The sequence below is a fragment of the Dermacentor variabilis genome, chromosome 5, assembly GCF_050947875.1.
Source record: "Dermacentor variabilis isolate Ectoservices chromosome 5, ASM5094787v1, whole genome shotgun sequence".
Taxonomy (NCBI): Eukaryota; Metazoa; Arthropoda; class Arachnida; order Ixodida; family Ixodidae; genus Dermacentor; species Dermacentor variabilis.
In genome coordinates this window covers 98,024,249-98,043,205 of record NC_134572.1, presented here as the reverse complement: position 1 = coordinate 98,043,205, position 18,957 = coordinate 98,024,249, and the positions used below count along the sequence as shown (strand labels likewise).

At 46.3% G+C, this 18,957-nt stretch overlaps 1 protein-coding gene across 7 annotated transcripts in view; it reads right to left on the bottom strand.

Annotated features, from left to right (window-relative positions):
- row (zinc finger domain-containing protein relative of woc) overlaps window positions 1-18,489 on the bottom strand; it is a 104,200-nt gene extending 85,711 nt beyond the window's left edge. For 2 of the 7 annotated variants that reach the window (XM_075693101.1, XM_075693108.1), the window contains exons 1-4: window positions 16,691-16,850; window positions 15,270-15,672; window positions 11,827-12,018; window positions 10,585-10,785 (exon numbers count right to left, since the gene is read on the bottom strand). In XM_075693101.1, the coding sequence (XP_075549216.1) occupies window positions 10,585-10,785; window positions 11,827-12,018; window positions 15,270-15,611 (735 nt within the window). In that variant the 5' untranslated portion in view covers window positions 15,612-15,672; window positions 16,691-16,850. The other 5 variants (XM_075693106.1, XM_075693104.1, XM_075693105.1 and 2 more) reach the window with 5 other exon arrangements.
- Between the last annotated feature and the right edge of the window lie 468 nt (window positions 18,490-18,957).

Below are 18,957 nucleotides of genomic sequence, written 5' to 3'. Positions count from 1 at the left end.
CAGCTTCTGCGCATCTTAGAAGAATTTCGTTCTTCTTTTGATGTCGAGCAACCTTCCTTGGGCCGGGCGTCTGCTGTCACGCACCATATTGACACTGGCTCCCAACCGCCATTGCGGCAACGACCATATCGCGTCTCGGCCACGGAACGTCGTGTGATTAATGAGCAAGTGGACGATATGCTTCGCCGCGAAGTGATCCGACCCTCGAACAGTCCATGGGCATCCCCTGTCGTCCTTGTTACGAAAAAAGACGGCTCGGTACGGTTCTGTGTAGACTATCGCCGCCTGAACAAGATCACTCGCAAAGATGTATACCCGCTGCCGCGAATTGATGACGCCATCGATAGCCTACAAGGAGCAGAATTCTTTTCATCTCTAGATTTACGCTCCGGCTATTGGCAAGTACCCATGGCTGACGTCGATAGGCCGAAGAAAGCCTTTGTCACACCCGACGGCTTATACGAATTTAACGTCATGCAGTTTGGACTTTGTAATGCGCCAGCAACTTTTGAACGCATGATGGACACAGTCCTCCGCGGTTTGAAGTGGCACACGCGCTTATGTTATCTCGACGACGTTGTTGTTTTTGCCTCTGACTTCACCACGCACCTTCAACGCCTACGGCATGTTTTGACTTGCTTAGCGAACGCTGGCCTTCAACTGAACCTAAAGAAGTGCCGATTTGCAGCGCGGCAGCTCATGATACTAGGTTATGTCGTCTCGAAGGATGGAATCCTCCCCGATCCAGCCAAACTTCGTGCCGTAGCTGAATTTCCTAAACCGACGTCCGTCAAAGAACTGCGCAGTTTTGTAGGTTTGTGTTCCTACTTCAGGCGCTTCATTCGCAATTTCGCCGCCGTCATATCACCCCTGACGAAGCTCCTTGGCAGCAACGGACCTCTCCATTCGTGGTCGTCCGAGTGCGACGAGGCGTTCACTAAGCTCCGTCGTTTGCTGATGTCTCCTCCCATTTTGCGCCACTACGATCCAACGGCACCTATTGAGGTACACACAGATGCCAGCGGTGTTGGCCTCGGCGCTGTCTTAGCACAGCGCAAAGAAGGGTTTCCTGAATATGTTGTGGCATATGCCAGCCGTATGCTTACTAAAGCCGAGACCAATTACACCGTCACGGAAAAAGAATGTCTGGCGATCATCTGGGCGCTTACCAAGTTCCGGCCCTATTTGTATGGTCGCCAATTTGATGTCATCACGGACCACCATGCACTATGCTGGCTGTCGTCATTGAAGGATCTCTCAGGCCGTCTCGCCCGCTGGGCGCTTCGCTTACAGGATTACGATATCCGCATACTGTACCGCAACGGACGCCAGCATGCTGATGCTGACGCCCTCTCACGTTCTCCCTTGCCAGACGACAATGCCTGCTGCGCAATATCCCAGCTTGACGTCTCTTCCAACGACATTGGGACCATCGCTTCTGAGCAGCGCAAGGACCCCTGGATTGCCTCCATCATAGACTGCCTTGCTGATCCGTCATCGCAGCCAACCACTCGTGCACTGCGCCGTCAAGCTCGCCATTTCGCCATTCGCGACGACCTGCTTCATCGACGCAATTACACCTCTGACGGCCGCCAGTGGTTATTAGTTGTACCTCGAACCCTGCGTTCTGAAATCTGCGCATCGTTCCACTCTGATCCACAGTGTGCGCATTCGGGACTTTTCAAAACCTACCAGCGCCTCCGACGACGCTACTACTGGCGAGGAATGTACAACTACATTCAAAAGTTTGTTTGTTCATGCCCCGACTGCCAGCGCCGAAAATCTCCACCCCACCTCTCGCCAGCTGGCCTGCAGCCTCTACCCTGCCCTACCCAACCGTTCGGGCGCGTTGGCATCGATTTGTATGGACCACTTCCCCTGACGTCGGCTGGTAACCGCTGGGCCACTGTGGCAGTAGATCACCTTACCCGATACGCTGAAACCGCCGCTCTCCCAGCAGCTACAGCGCGCGATGTTGCATCATTCCTGCTTCGCCAATTCATCCTGCGGCATGGTCCACCCCAAGAATTGCTCAGCGATCGCGGACGCGTCTTCCTGTCAGAGGTAGTTGAAGCGATTCTCAAAGAGTGCCACGTTGTTCATCGTATGACTACGGCGTACCACCCTCAAACGAATGGCCTCACGGAACGCTTCAACCGTACGCTCGGCGACATGCTTTCCATGTACGTTGCCTCCGAACACACGAACTGGGACGCCATTCTGCCATTCGTCACCTACGCGTATAATACCGCTACGCAGAGCTCCACTGGATTTTCCCCCTATTTCTTGCTGTATGGTCGACACCCTTCGCACACCATCGACACCATTCTTCCGTACCGGCCGGATGCATCCGAGTACGTCCCTATTTCTGACACGGTCCGACATGCAGAAGAGTGCCGCGACCTCGCACGGGCCTTTACTTCCGATGATCAAGAGCGCCGGCGGAGCACTCGCGGTGACGCCACTGCCACGGTCACCTTCGATCCGGGAGCGCTCGTGTGGCTCTCAGTCCCTTTAACTGCCCCTGGCCTCTCATCAAAACTGGTCCCTAAGTATGAAGGCCCTTATCGTGTTCTCGAACGCGCATCTCCTGTAAACTATGTCATCGAACCAGTTGAGCCATCTGAAGACATGCGCCGCCGTGGACGAGACATTGTCCATGTCGACCGTTTAAAGCCTTACTACGACCCGCTCATAGTGACGAGCTCTTAGGTCGCCGGACGGCTCCCTTCTCGCTCCCGAGGGGTAGTTGTAGCGAAGAGATTGTAGAAGAGACGCTAGTGGGTTCAGCGCTACTGGCTCTAAACGCTAGTGGGTCGAGCGCTCCTGCTCAGCAACGGCTCTCGTGCTTGGAAGCTGTGACTGCCCTGCCCGTCGACGTTGCGCTGCTCCTGAGCTCTGCCAAATAAACACCTTTAGAAAATAAAAAAAGTTGCAGTTCTGGTCGAAAGGCAAAGCATCGGCTGCAACAGCAAATGAAGCAAGATAGGTGCGGCAGCAGCAGCGAGCGAATTGACCTTCGTGCTGTCTCTTGCTTCAATGCGAACTAAACATAGAAAGCACAGCGCACACGAAGCTACCGACATCGGAGATCACTTTCAAGATACAATGCCTGCACGGGCGAGAACTTTGTACACATTGCAGACTGATTTAAAAGCACAGCGGCTGCGCCGTAAGGAGCAGCTGCTGGAGTAGAACCCCCAGCTCTCTTGCTTCCCCACCCCGAGCCGGCACATTTCTGCCCCGCCTTGCTCCCTCGCACGCGTGATATTGAGTCGCGATCATCGGCTGATCTTCGCAAGCCAGTTGTCAGTCGTGTCGACACGGCAGAAGTCCGTTTTATAAGCCCGATTTTGAAAACAAATGCTGCTAATTTCGTCAGGAGTAGCCAATAATCCGCTGTTGCGCAGTCGGTTAAAAGCGAACTTCGTTGGATTAATAAAATAGGTAGAACAAATTAAGGCTGAAATATGGTCCGTTAAATTCAAAAGTCTGTTACATGCGGGTTTGTTGTAACGAGCGTAGAAAGGCCCAATGCCACTGTGCAGCTGTTTTGTTCAATTTCCACAGTTTTATCCGAAAAAAGAAAATTGCACAATTGGCTTCACCATGGGGCAGAATTTAAAAATTTTATGTTACAAAAAAAAAAAAAAAAATTGTGGAACCTGAAGGTTTCAGTCCACAGTTGCATTCTGCATGAAATTCTACCCCAGTAAGCACCCTACCGATAAGTCTTCCTTTTCTTATACAAGAACGACAGTTTTTGCAATCACGAACATTTAAGAAAAAACACAAACTAAGAAAAATGGTTCCATAAGTTATGAAGTGTGTCATCTTATTTAAACCACATCTCTCGTAACTACAATTCTCTTGAATTGAAGCCACTGTGGTGCTAAGAAACACGGACATAGAAGAGCACAGGCCACCATGGGCACTTTTAAGAAATGCCTGCATGAAACGTGAAAACCTATACGGCCCTACAGTCGAACCTGACTATATTGAACCCGTTTACATTGAATTATTCTTTATATCGAACAATTTCTGAACACGGAATAGTTACAATAAGTATATATAGCGAAAGTTAGGCTTACATCGACCAAAAATAGCAGCGACTCCCGATATATAAAACGTCAAGTGGTGGAAAAGTGCCCCCAGAAGTTGGCTTTCCCTTGCGGTGCGGGGAAACCCAGCGACACGGCTCCACCTAACTGCTCTCCCTACTGTGACCGCGCTGTGTCAAGCGAGCCGTCGACACCCCCCTGCAGAAAATGATCCTGGCCCGGCCACAGCGCTTGCTCAGACAGCCAATCAGAGGCTCTTGTGCCCTCGTCGTGCAAGATGGCACAAGTACGAGTTGTCTCGCTGCTTTTCGGGTTCATTGTGTTTGCGCCTTGTGGACCTTCTCCCGCATTGTTGCCATGATGAAGCGGCAGAATTCGCCTTTCACCGTGAAGCTCGAAATCATAAATCAGGTCGAACGCAGTGAGAAGTGCAAGATTCCAAAGAGCACTCTCAGCACGATCTTGAAGAATAAGGGGGAGATTACGGCTAAAGTGGGCAAACTCACGACCCAGTGCTCGTGGCGCCCAATGCGTACGCACGGCCGTGTACAAGTGGTTCATCCGAAATTGCTTCAGACGTGCCGGCTTCCGTGTCCCCGGTGATGACTGCAAATTCTGATGAGTGCGACGAAGCCACTGCTGGTCTTACCGAAGTTTGGACCGAGCTGTCAGAATTTCTGGAAGCCATTGACGAATCGACGGTCGACGAGTTTGTGAGTGCAGACGATGGTGTCGCGACCACAGGAGAGTCCGAAAGCAAAGACTACATTGCCAACATCGTACCGAGCACACGTGAAAGTGGGCACAATGAGGAAAGCAACGACGGTCCTTTGCCCACATCCTCCGAAGTGATTGGTGCACTCGCACTAGTCCAGTGCTTCTGCGCGAATGTGGAAGGCGGCGGCCTCAGCCGCTCCGACTCCTTAGACAATGTGGAGAAGTGTGTGCGGAGCAGGCAGCGAAACTGTCCAAGCAGGAGAAAATACAGGAGTGAAACTAAGTTGTTTCATCAACAAAGTGATCTCATAAATGGTATGTGCTTTTATGACATCCAATTCATTAGCAGGCTTATTGAATTATGCTCTATATCGAACTGACAAGCGTTTTTTTGTGAGTTCGATATAGCCAGGTTCGACTGTACAAGCACCGTCATAACATTCTTTTTAAAAAGAAGTCTGGCCCTTATGCTGTCCGACAAAGGATGATTTATGGTGTTTTCTGCTGCTGCTTACAGCAATAAGGTGCGCAAAGCAGTGAAAAATAAATTTGTTCCCGTAAAGGTGAACGCTTCAAAGGTAAAGAGTAAGGCTGCTGCTTTGTGCAAAGAATTGCAATTGACAAAACTAGCCAAGGCTTAACTGATCGTAAGTTAGCACCCATGGTGTCCTGTCCTCTTCGTCTATGTTTCTTTGTGCTACAATGGCTTCAATAAATATCAGCCCAAGAAGATGTTCTACTGAATTCTCCTGCAGCATACGCTGTGCCTTCTACTTCAATTCAGATTTGTTCTGTGGCAATAGCTGCAAGCTTTCCTTTTTTTCCAAGCCACTCTTGTGCTGTCAAGTACCCTGGCTCTTGCCTGTGACAAGCACTGCTTGGAAGAAATTACAGAGCAATCACATAATCCACGCACAGGAAATCCAAAAATGTTCCCAAATTCTGAGCTTCGGTTGGGCAAAATGAGCGCAAAGAGAAATGGTGTGAAATGGGCCCTGGGTGAAGTGGCGTGAAAAAGGTGCGGCACCTATCTAAAAAAGAGGAAAGAAAGAAAGAAAGAAAGAAAGAAAGAAAGAAAGAAAGAAAGAAAGAAAGAAAGAAAGAAAGAAAGAAAGGACTATCGCTACTTCCTTTCACACTGTGCGTGATTGGTATCACTGCAAGCATCAGTCAGCATGCGGTATTCCTCCTTGTCTCCTACAGCTGCAAGAAATGGGGAAATTCTTGTTTTCGCAGAGTCATCGGCTTGTGAAAAAAATGCTACTTTGAGTATTGCTACTGTGTTGATGAGGATTAAATTTTTTTTGGCACATTCTCGGATAGGAAAGAAACATGAAACTGCTGTAACCTGGAAATGTGTCTTCTTTTTGGCTCAAAATGGCAATTATTTGCCCTTTGTCACTGCTTAAAGGGACACTAAAGATTACTATGAAGTCAGTGATAAAGCAATGCTCTAGAACGTCTAAGGCGTCAACATAATCACGAACAGAGCTTTAGTAACCGAGAAATTGAGGTAAATGCATGACACGATTTAAGACTCCCCAGCGACATTCCGGTACTAGCCCGATGACGAAGGCGCTCCTCATCATAATTTATGTCACTAGTACTCAACTACTCGTATTAAAAAGATCATTTCATTAGATTATAAGATGGAAGAAAATGCTACTTGTCTACTTCTATTCGATTCTAAGAAAAAATAACATTTTGGCGTTACCCTTGAGTAGTATGGGTGATCGAAAGGTTTCGTTTTCGCTCGACTTTGCGCCATGCGCGCTTTGGAGTTTCAGTGGTTTCGCTATCACATCGTGCTGCAGCGGTCCTGATGGCTCGTGAAACTTGCATTTGGAACAAGCAGCGAGAATGCCACGCCCATGTGATGTTGTGGGATGCGTGAACGGTCCGCGGAACTTGGCCAAGAGCAGTCGCAGCGGCGAATCCAGCGTTACTTATCACTGTGAGCCAACAAGTGAACCTGTCCATTCAAAGTGGTTAAGTGCCGTACCTTTGCCACAGCGTGTTGGCAAAGAGCCGAAAAATAACATAGTGTGCTCGCTGCACTTTCGTCCAGAGGATTACGAGTTCAGCGCCGACTTACTGAAGTCATGTGAAGTGCCTTTCAAAGCAGGCCGCCGTTGTAGTAGTACGCAATGACGCCGGCAGTGCGAGCCCTCAGCAGCAGGTCACGTTCATCAGTGCTTAAATCGCTGAAGTCGAGTCCAGCATCGTGAGCCAATGTGAAGTTGTCAGGGTCGTCCATTGCAACAAGCGTCGAAGTTGGCGTCATAAAATAAGGAACCAGCTTATCGTCGCGCGCTTTCCCTTCCGCTAGCCACCATAGTTCCGCTTTCGCGCTGCTGTCGGCTCTGTTTCTGGCCGCGCATTTGCGTTTTGCGCAGAACAGCTGTAGCGCCATCTGCGGGCGCCGTTTTACTCACCGACGGCGCACAGTCACTATGAGACCATGACGTCACCACTCCTCGATCGGAGGGTGGGCGATTTGAACTGCGCTAGAGGTACGTGGACGCTTCAGAACGCATTTTCTCTTAAAACAAGTCTCTTCTTCACACAAAAAAAGCATTTCGAGGTTTCGGGGATGGTATTTCAACAGTCCACGTTGACTTAATATTAATCTTTAGGGTCCTTTTAAGGTGTACTGTGCCTAGAGCACAAGCTCTATGCAGAATGATGTGGAAAACAAGAAATCTCTTGTCTATGTGTTTGCTATGTGTGCATGATGGTCTTCGAAATTAAAGATAACATGTTGAACCATATACAATGGAGTCCACATGCAGATGCGGCGGCAGTGCTTATGTGGACTCTGAAAGGAAGGCCCACCCTGAGATGAGGCCCCCTGCTCCAGCCCCACGAAATGAAACAGCATGCTGTGATAGATGCACATATCACCGACTGCAATGATTTCGAGATTGTAGTGTTTATGAATGTGGCAAGGCAGCTTTGCAGCAGCCCTATGGATGTTCCTCCTACCATGAACACTCAAGTTTACACTGTCTGTCATGGTCCTAGAGATCGTCAGTAGAGATGCTCAGATCATGCCACGCAATCTTTTTCCCTCAAGGTCTCAGAGTGAAAGACGCTGCATATGTTGGAGTGCTGGAAATGGTGATAAGGGGCCTTGGATTGAGCAAGTCACACAGGGACGACCATATACATTCCAACAACACTCTGCACTAGCACACACCACTTCAATTACACAAGAGTAGCCGTTTGATGATTCTCACAACCACATCACTCCGAACATGTGCCCCCCCCCCCCCCTAATTCTCTAAACATGAGCTCTATTATGTATGGAGTGTTGTTGAAAGGGAGTCCAACAAGCAGCACCTCACAATGCCAAAGATTCCTTGAAGGCAGCCATTGTCAATGCAATTGGCTACATTAACTGAAAACTCCCTGTTAATGGGCCCCTCACCAGGTCAGGCCATTTTGAGCTGACAAGTGCAGTGCATACAATGCGTGCTAACAATCGTGTTTGCTAAGCATTACATCCCTGTGTGCTGTGGAAAAGCTTAAATTTCAAACCAAACAGCTTTTGCCCTGTTCCTCACAAGCGCTGCACTCCCAGCCAGAGAGTCTATGTATATCACACAAGTGCACTTACATACATGGCAGTGCTGTGACGTCACTCATAGTGGCACATGACTGAGAATTATTCAAGGCCACAGCAGTTATTTGCTTAATCTGTTGCATCAATAGACCAATTAAAGTTTAGAGAAATAGTAAAACCTACAAACTGAATGTCTCCAGGTGTTTGTTTTACTTCGTACTATAACAAAAGAGATGTACTTCCATTTCGTCTGCTTATTCCCATGTCGTGCAGTTGCTCACGTGGAGAGCAAAACTCATTTTCTACTTTGTTCCAGTGTGCGATCATGTTCTGTGATGCACTTGAGTCATTGATCCGCTTGTGTCAGTGTTCGTGCGGCATTGACTTATACCGCTAGTCAGGTGTTCTTGTGCACAGTGCGCAAAATCATGTGCTGCGCGAAACGAGACAAACGCAACAGCTCGCGCTAAAGACCATCAACAGAAGTGCACTGCACAGCAAAAAAAGCGAGGGAGTGGGGGAGTGTCACGCGAACCTCCAGCTCCGGTATGGGAGAACATAGGGCAGGAATTTCACTTGCGGAGGCTAGCTAGACGGGGGCAAGTAGAGAGAGCATTGTGTTGGCAGTGACGCTCGCCCTCTGAAATCACGGGTTCGTGGCACTGAAATATTTATATCTTGGCTGTTAATGAAGCAATACGAAAAATTCTTGTGGTAGAATGCTCCCTAGAGGGCACATAACAACTTCCAGCATATAACCAAAATTTGTTTTGTGACTTGGTGAGGATCCCTTTAAGGCCTGTTTTTAAGGAGCCAAATTGAAGCCGTGATTGAAGCTAATGGCAGATTCATTGAATGAGATTTAGTAAAAGGGAGCTAGCGACCTTTGTATCAAATCTGATTCAAATACACTGGTTTTTCTAACCGATCAGTGACATTTTTTCTTCACTCAGGTGTTTGTTTTCAAATACAGTAAAAGCTCCTTAATTCGGATTTCACCGGACCGGAAGAAATGTCCGAATTAACCGAATGTCGAATTATTGAGGGTATCCAGAAAACAATAAGCAAATGCTTACTACATTGACACGCTTTCATTTTGTGAATAAATGAGCAAATCCTGTTCCTATTTTGCACAAAAGCAGTGCAGAACCTGCAATTCTCATCATGTCGTGACTCAATAGCTCTTGCAGTGGCAATCGAGGCCTCACGACTTCCTTCGCAGCACGGCCGCAGCACGCACCTTGATTTGTGACACGCTTGCACTACCGCATGCTCATCCCGATTATTTTCTCAACAGTGAGCTGATCGCCAATAGATTGTCCTGCCAACAGATTAAACTTTGCCTGATTTACAATAAAGTAGTTTCCATCCATCCATTATCCATTCATCATGATGTGGCCTGTGCTCTTCATCCTCAACAGCTCTGCACCGATTTAAACCGAATCTACCATTTTCCGCACTTCTACGGGAAAAACCGCGGCCGCTACTGACGCGATTATTAACGGTGACCTTGTGGTGCTGAAGGTACACGGTTGGCGGTGCATGCACCAAGTCAGAACGAAACTACCATTTGCTGCAACAACTGCAGATGAAATCAAGGTCACTATTTACGCGATCATGGATGGCGACTACGCAGTTTCTGTAGGTACACTGCCGACGCGCTTAGAGAGTAAAAAAGCTATTGTTTTCCGCAACCGCTCTGGAAGAAACTGCAGCCGCTGTCGATGCAATCATGGATAGCGATTACGCAATTTTGAAAGCAAGTGGCCAATGTGGTGTTACGCGCGGCAGTAAACGCAAGAATAAAGGCGTTAAAGGCACAAATAGGCTCGAAATGTTCCGGCACTGCTGTCACTAACGTACGATTTCCGCTGACTCTGGCGATGCGGACTTTGCCGCTTCGTTTCCTTTGGACGCTAGCGCCGTTCTTGCTCTTTTGCGTCACAAATTTGCTCCGCTCCTCGCTCACCGAGCTCCGAAAGTTGTCCAAATTAATCGATATGCAGCCAAATATGCCCGAATAAACGAGAGTTTGATTGCATTGAATCATACATGCGCCTGCCGGGACCAGAGGATGAGTCGGAATTATGCAATTTTCCGAATGAACAAGGCTCGAATTACTGAGGTTTTACTGTACCCGCTGCACCCCGGGGTGCAGTACACTTTGAAACCACCAAGCGAAAACGAACAGCACCGAGACTCTTGTCAGCAGAGACTGTGCAGTTAGCAAGCGAGGCTCACCCGAGCATCGTTGATGCGACGCATGCTGCGGTTGTAGGCATTCTGGGCACGCATGTGGGCATCGCGCTGAACTTGCGTCAGAGGTTCGTCCTCACACTCCAGTACGAGGGGCAACGTACTCGCTGAGTTGTCCACAATGCAGCGCACCACTGTCTTCGTGGGGTGCCTGACTGGTGCCGCCACTGCAGCCGGCTTCGGCACCTGCGGCCGAGAACAACACACATATCTTTGTGAGCCAGATACACAAGCTTGCCGTTTTTACCACCAGTAGGAGGCACTGGGAGCGATAACTAGAGCATTATACATGCAGTGAGATTCAAGCTATGAGTGATTATTTGCACTGGCCAGCAGATAATCTGCAACACTGTCTGGGATGACCTACGCCTTGAACATTGCTGCCAGGTCTGAAATAAAGTGCCTATGCAGATCTTATAGAATTGATGATTTCACTAATTTTGAGACATGCCAATTTAAAACAAGGGGTGTTATTTTTTCCTAGCACAATTACACTTCAAAATGTTGTCAAAATGCTATAGAAACCACAGTAATATAGAGCTGCCACAGTACTTAACCAGAAGCAATAATGACATCAACTGCAGCCTAACCTTATGAAACACAAGCTGCAAGGACAAAACATCAAATGCCTTAGAAGGTACCCCAATTAGAAATCTCCAGCACCCTCTGAAAGAGAAGCAAGAAGGTGCTTGAAACCTTAACTGCCAATGACAAGATAACTTGCATTATGAGCGTCCTCTGGTGCCGATCACGAGCTAACTCTTGAATTTTCGGTGGTTTTTACACATGTGTATGTGTTCAGTTTCTTGAAATTTTGAAGAAAATAATACACAATGACTTTTGTCAATGTGATTTGCACTTCTAAAGCTTTCTTTCGGAATTTGTTATGGCAGTTAAAGGGCTAAGTGGCCTTTTCATAAAAATATCACAGTGAGTATGCATTTGTAGAAAAAACTTCAAATGCACCATGCAGATCGGCCTGCATGCTTAACCTCAATGTTTAGTGGCCTTCATGTTGAACTATACGTTTGCACACTCTACAAAAAATTGCTGAAGGCCAATTTAAAGCCTAGTTATAACACTTAGACCGACTTAAACATAAGTTCACCAGAGCATTCAATATGAAAATGTAAGACCAAGAAATAACTTTCAAATTATTCAGACAAGTATTAGACGTAACAGCCACCAAAATAAATCTGCAGTGCTGCAACATGGTGCACAGCTTACCATGTTTGTGGGCGACACAGGCAGCTTGGCAAAAGAGCCTGCTTCAGCGCGGACCTCAGCATCCAGGTCGAAGTCCTCATCCGAGTCTGCATCTTCTCCAACAGAGGCTGCAGCCAGGTTGTACTTTCGCACCGTGTCCGAGATCTTCAAGGCAGCTACACGGGCAGCTTTACGGGAGGGGCGACTGTTGGGCTGCAAAAGTTCTCAGACTGTGACACAGGCTGCCGCAGTCCGACCTTAAATGTCTTTTTTCTTTTGCTTTAGTAGAACGTTAGTAGAACTTCAATTAATGTGTACAAGCATCACATTTGTGTAAGCACAAGTTGAAGTGAAGACGGGTCAAACCTATTACCTCTAACTTTGATGACACCAAAGATGAGAGAGAGAGAGAGAGAGAGAGAGAGAGAGAGAGAGAGAGAGAGAGAGAGAACTAGCAAGTGCAAACAGTAACTGTTGTCTTTAACCAAACATCCCTAGCAGACTATTGGAGAACACTAAAAACATGGAAGTGAACATTTCTATAAATTTTATCAAATCTTGTGTTCTCAGACTGTGACACAGGCTGCCGCAGTCTGACCTTAAGTGTCTTTTTTTCTTTTGCTTTAGTAGAACATTAGTAGAACTTCAATTAATGTGTACAAGCATCACATTTGTGTAAGCACAAGTTGAAGTGAAGACGGGTCAAACCTATTACCTCTAACTTTGGTGACACCAATCATGAGAGAGAGAGAGAGAGAGAGAGAGAGAGAACTGGCAAGTGCAAACAGTAACTGTTGTCTTTAACCAAACATCCCTAGCAGACTATTGGAGAACACTAAAAACATGGAAGTGAACATTTCTATAAATTTTATCAAATCTTGTGATATCATCATGGCATGCTGACAAGACCCTATAGTGCAGATGCTTGATGCTTTATTATACTCGAACAGGAAATATGAAGTACTATGCACCTGCTGACTTTGCAGCAGACATTGATATAGAATAGGTCAACAACAAGTAAAGAACATTGCTTGTGGAATACTGTTGAATTTAGTTATGTACAGAATTGAAAAATCAACATAGCATATAGATGTAGAGACAGCATAAATGACCATTTGCCAGTAGTCATTTGTTTGAGATTATGTATATTATTCCTACCTATCATAAATTTACCTATCAAGAAAGTTGTCAGGCAAGGAGACACGATCACTCCAATGCTATTCACAGCGTGCTTGGAAGAAGTATACAAGTTATTAGACAGGGAAGGCTTAGGAGTGAGGATCAACGGTGAATATCTCGGCAATCTTAGGTTTGCTGCTGACATTGTCCTGTTCAGCAACACTGAGGTCAAATTACAACAAATGGTTGAGGACCTTAACCAAGAAAGTAAGGTTAAAGATAAATATGCAGAAGACAAGAATAATGTTCAATAGCCTGGCAAGGAAACAAAAGTTCAGGATTACCAGTCAGCCTCTACAGTCTGTACAGGGGTGTGTTTATCTAGGTCAATTGCTCACAGGGGACCCTGATCATGAGAATGAAAATTAGAGAAGAATAAAAATGGGCTGCAGTGCGGCAGGCATTACCAAATCCTGACTGGGAGTTTACCACTGTCATTGAAAATAAAAGTGTAGAATCCTTGCATTCTACTGGTAGTAACATATGGGGAAGAAACTTGGCTAACAAAGAAGCTTGAGAACAAGTTAATGATTACGCAAAGAGCTATTGAACAAAAATTGTTGGGACAGGAACACAGCGGTGTGAAGAGAGTAAATGGGGACAGCTGATATTCTACTTGACATTAAGATAAAGAAATGGAGCTGGGCAGGCCATGTAATGCATATGGTGGATAACTGGTCGACCATTGGAGTTACATAATGGGTGTCAAGAGGAGGGAAGTGCAATTGAGGATGTAAGAAAACTAGCTGGGGTGATGAAATTAGAAAAATTGCACATGCGAGTTGGAATCAGCTAGCGGAAGACGGGTAATAGGAGATCGCAGGAAAATCCTATAAATGCCTTTGTCCTGCAGTAGACATAAAGATAGGCTGATGATGATGATATTATTATTGTTAAACCATGTCTGCTCCAGCAAAAATTAGAGGTGTTGTGAGTATTAGGCAACACGATCAGATCAATTACGGTGCAAGCTTAGCTATATATATATATATATATATATATGGCTATTTCGGAGGCATGTTAACAAAAAGAACAAATGTTTGATAACCTGTACCCATCTATATTTTAGTGTCCTGTACCACATTTCTTACAAGCCTTAAGCTCATAAAGTGAAAGTCGATAAGTAAATATATAGCACATAAAATTTATGCATGAAGGTTAATTGCACAAAGAAGAACACATTAGGTACCACAAGCCAGACAACTAAGTCAAACACATAGAGGAGGAAGAAGTCTAGCAATATGTCTTGATTTCAGCACTGCATATAGTCTTGCCTCTCTGAAATGCCCAATTTCAGTTAGAAAACAGGCCCGTTGCTCCTCGGTTTCATAAATTGTGATCATTCTGCACAAATGTGCTCGAAATGTGTTTTCACATTGTTTTTCGAAGTCGGGCAACTTCAAGAGCAAGCACTTTGTTGCTCAAGTGCTCCTGTGTTGCTCAGTGCAGCAGAATCTGCAGTGCTATGCATAGGTAATCATTTATTTTCTTAGAAGATGAGAAAGAAGGCGAAACAGAAAAAGCAAGAATCAATTTCCTCACCGGCTAATGCTAGCAAACAAAAACAAACTTGATCTGTGATATTTTGTATATAGAACCAAAGCACCTTTGCCAGCTAACTTTCAGGACTTATTTAGAACCTCTGTCGGAAAACACACATTGAAAAGTGTCAGTAAGAAGGAATGTGCAAATGTAGGTTGATCACAAATTACGAAACACATGATCAGTTTATCAGTGGCTAACAATTTTTACATAAACATACAACAAAGTAAAACAATGCAGTCTTCACAGGGTAGTAGTATGAAAGTACAGGGGTATTGTTGCACTTCTCCTGTTCATCAACAGTGAAATTTTACAGGGAAGAAAGAATACCTTTTACAGCCAGGCAAATTGTAAGAGTTTAATGCCAATGTCAACACGCACCCTTGACATTGTGTGCGCTTTATCACTAATCACTACTTTCGTGACATGTGGCCTTAATACATAGATTGATATTGTAACTGAGCTCTGTAAAGTGTGCATTCAGCTGTAAGGTATCTTTGATGCTACAAATGGAAAGCCATGAGGGCATTAGCTAGCCGTTAGGTGCTTGAATATGATGCAGCTCGTACTAACGGACCCAGTCATCAACATTGTGGCAACAAGGCAAGCTTCAATGGAGACAATAGACAGCAGTACACAATTACAATAGCTGGAAAAAAACAGACTGCAAGAAAACCCTGGAGAACTCTGCAGATGAGGGAAAACATCGGTGAGAAGTTTTCAAGCTTGGTGCCGCAGCCTACCTCATCAAGGATGACGTTGGATGCCTCCAAGTGGTCTAACTCTCTGCTGGCGCTTTTCTTCCTCCGCTTGGCTGGACTTGTTTGGCTGGGACTTGAGGACACCTTCAGCGTGAGGCGCATGGAAGGCACTGCACCTTTGCGCACGACGCCTCTCTCAATGAAGTCAAATGGCCTGAAGTGGCGAGAGCAGACATGCAATTCGTCGTCATCCCCAACATCGTCTTCTGCTAGGCCAATGGCTGTGAACCACCTGGCACGCAGCTCGTCCTCCCCTTTCTCAGGAAACGGGTGGTACGAGCTGGCAGTGCTGCCATCACATCCGGGCACGGAACAGATCGGCATTATCAGGAGGAACACTTCACTGTGGCGCTAGGCCACTCCACAGCACAAACATGTGGCATTCCTGCAAAATAGCAATGCGAATCAGTATGAGAAAAATGCCGCATTACCTGTGGTAGCAATGGCTGCAGGCAACAAAACAGATTGCTCACGCTTTTTTAACTGCTTAATTTCAAGGTCCATTTTTTTATATAAAAGGAGAGCGCCGTAGTTCATGAACAAAGGTCTGCATGAATTTTTCTTTTATCGGCAGGTCATGCGATATGATCAGCAGCAGGGAACACATCAAGAGCACGAAATTTATGATGTGCAAGAGTGACAAACTGTATATTCGAGCAGAAGTTGAAGCCTGGTTATCAAAGCTTCACGAGGTCTACGTTTCAACACAGGAGACAAGATTACGGCACGAAGCAGTCACAGCGGGGCCGACTTCTTTTGCTGGGGAGCAGGCGACAGCGTAAAAATAACAAAAGGAAAATGCTTGCCTTTACACATAACAGCCAAGCATAGTAGGGCATGTTTGCTCCCCCTTAGCTTTGAGAATCCAGGACAACGAAACGGGGCACAAGCCAACTGTGTTTAACGTAGCAACCATTTTTTTTTTTTTAACTACTAAAATGAACAACTCTAATGCATGCACGCTACAAGTGGGTGTTCAGCGCACTCAGTACTCGTAGACGGTAGTCATTCGAACTGCGCCACCTCACTTGCTTTCGGTAGTTGCTACTGCGCGTGATAAGAGACTTCAAACAACAAAGCCCCCTCAGATTTCGTCATATTCTTCACGTACAATGTGGGGCAATCACTTTCCGTGTTGTAACACATGTTCGACGATATTTCAGCTTGGCGCTCCGCAGCGATAAACTGACTGCGGAGCAGTAATACATGCCAGTAACCTCAATTAAAGGTTTGCTTGTTTTCTTGATTTCAGTTGGTACAGTCAGTCACGAGGGTCGGTCACGGGGTGTACAGTAGCTCAAAGAGATCCTCCGTAAAAAAAATGGCGTCGTTACACCTCTGCGTTTCCGCAAATGCTGAAAAGGGGAAATGCCGTCTAAACAATAGTCAGAGGCGTGTCATACCTCGCCAAATATCACAAAGCTAGCTTCGGTCAAGACAGTCAGATTAAGGGAAATGCGGTCAACCACTGAACAACCCGAACACTTCTCTCGAAGCCATCGGTCACAGATACCGAAGAAAGCGTCCACTCGCGATCACATAGTTGCCAACTGTGGTCTTTTCGGGTTGCCATAGCACCCCAGCGCATTCACCTTAACACTGCGATAGTCACTTATCAGATAGCGTGGTACCGAAAAATTCCACTTGAAGGTGTTTCCCGCGTTGTTTTCTTCGTAGCCTAACTTTTCCTTACTGAGTGTGTTTGCGCGTCTCATGTATGTCGTCTTGTCATCTTTGCTACAACTGAATTCGCTTTCTATATATATATGTATATATATATTGCTCTTTGCAGCTTCGTACGTGCGCAGAACCTGTTAGTCAACTTTTTAAATGTTTGTGAGGGACGAGAGACTTACGCCAGACCGCGCTTTTAGATTTTGTAAGGAGAGAACGCGTGAAAACACGAGGTCACAAACGCAGCGCGAAATATATTGTATGGAAAATGCTTACTATGGATCATGGTGTGATTCGTCAGCCGCCTTTTTCCTGCGATAAGAGTACGAATTGAGGTGACAAGCACTGATAGATATAGAGCTGAAACGTGCGTAATTCGTCGCTACATGCAGAGAGGCGCAGAATTAAACTAGCTTGAGGAAGGTGATTATAGGCCCAAGTTCCGTGTTAAAATTCGATTGCATGGTTCAATGTTCTCCGCGAAATTCTCCACGACGGGCATGATTCGTTAATGAATCTGGAATGAGCGAATGAATCACCGCTCCGCGTTCAGCTTCACTTCGCACAGAGGTTGTTTTGTAAGTACCCCCTGTACATGCCTCAGCCAATACCACTTAGGCAGCCTAAGTAATTGGCCCATCTGTGAGCGAAGCATGATGTAGCAGCTCAAACTAAGCATAATTTGTGCTATCTATGGTGTGCCCCTGTGATCTCACAATGAAACGTTTCAGAAAGTAATGCCCCCAGCTTCTCAAGTGTTTACTCAGAACGAATGAAATTTCCGTTGAGATAACTACATGCATGCCTCCTGTACGCGTACATATGTGTTGCTTGCTAGCTTGCACAGCTTCCGTTGATGCTTCAAACGCGCCATTGTGCACGTGAAGTCGTGTTCGCACAACGTGAGTTACCCTGTAATCGCCAGCATTGTTCCGTTCAGTGCATTCTGAGTAGATAAAAAATATGAACCAAACTTCGCGATTCCTCTTGGAGGTTAAAGGGAAAATAAAGGCAAATATTATTTAGTGCTCGAAATGTCTAAGGAGTCAGTTTTATCGCGAACAGAGCTTTAGTAGTCGAGAAATTGACGTAAATGCAGGTCACGATTAGAGGCTCCCCCGGGACATTCAAGTATTCAAGTACTATATAGCCAGATGACGAAGGCACTCTTCATTATAATTCTGTCATTAGTACTCAACCACTCTTAGTAAAAAGAACATTGTATTATATTATAACGCGAAAGAAAATGGTACTTATCCAGTTCTATTTGATTTTTTTTAGAAAAAAGAACTGACTGACGCTTCACTTGACAACGACGCGGGCAGTCGAAAGGTTTCGTTTTCTCCACTCTGCGCCGCCCGCGCTTTCGTTTTCAGTAGTTTCGTTATCCTGTAGTGCTGCGCTGGTTCTGCTGGCTCGTGAAACTTACACAAACTGCGAGTAGCGGAGAATGCCAATTCCATGCGATGTCGTGGGATTCCCGGACGGTCCACGCCACTTGACCATGCTGTAGCGGCAAATCCAACGCTCTGTCTTGGCTCGGTTTCTCCATGTCCGGGCGGTTGCGTTTTGCCCAGAAACCATAGCGCCACCTGTCGGGCGCCGTTTTACTCACCCACGGCCGTAAAGGGCGGTGATGGCGTATGCAACGTCACCACTCCCCGTTCTAGGGCGGACGATTTCAATGGCGCTGAAGGTATGCGGACGTTTTAGACGCCTTTTTCTCAAAAACTAAGTTATTTTTTTCTTGGCTGAAACAAGCGCTGCGACGTTTATAGAATAGTGTTCTAACAGTCCACGTCGACTTCGTATTTGCCTTTAGTGTTCCTTTTATCGAACGAGGGGTGGTGCAAACTGAACCAGAGGCCAGCATACGATTAGTTCTCCTTCTCACTTCTAGCTGAGGATTTCGACGAAAACGAAGTCTTCCAGCCTTCGCATATTACTGACGATAGCCAGTTTGCGGTACGCCCTGAGCTATCACCAGGACGGTCCG